We start from the raw sequence: 283 nt of genomic DNA, 5'->3' as shown, positions 1-283 counted from the left end.
ACAATAGTTGAAGGAAACCTATGTAGTTTAACTACTCCTGCGACAAACACAGCCGCTACTTCCTTTGCAGAAAAAGGATGGCCAAGGGAAAAGAAATGTGCATATTTGGTTAGCCGATCCACAACCACAAATATAGTATCTTTCCCTTGCACTCTTGGAAGACCCCCAATGAAATCCATTGAAATATCAGTCCACACTTGGGTCGGAATAGGAAGAGCTTGGAGCAATCCCCCTGGTGCTAGAGACGAGTACTTGTTCCTTTGACAAATGTCACATTCTTCTA

General features: G+C 43.1%; 1 protein-coding gene across 1 annotated transcript in view; it reads right to left on the bottom strand.

The window, feature by feature from the left end:
- LOC109350506 overlaps positions 239–283 on the bottom strand; it is a 2,686-nt gene continuing 2,641 nt past the window's right edge. The window contains exon 4 of the mRNA XM_019591737.1: positions 239–280. Within this exon, the coding sequence (XP_019447282.1) occupies positions 239–280 (42 nt within the window). The remainder of the gene's footprint in view (positions 281–283) is intronic.

This window comes from Lupinus angustifolius, chromosome LG06 (genome assembly GCF_001865875.1).
Source record: "Lupinus angustifolius cultivar Tanjil chromosome LG06, LupAngTanjil_v1.0, whole genome shotgun sequence".
Taxonomy (NCBI): Eukaryota; Viridiplantae; Streptophyta; class Magnoliopsida; order Fabales; family Fabaceae; genus Lupinus; species Lupinus angustifolius.
Note: the sequence above shows the minus strand (reverse complement) of the source record. Positions and strands in the feature narration are given on the sequence as shown.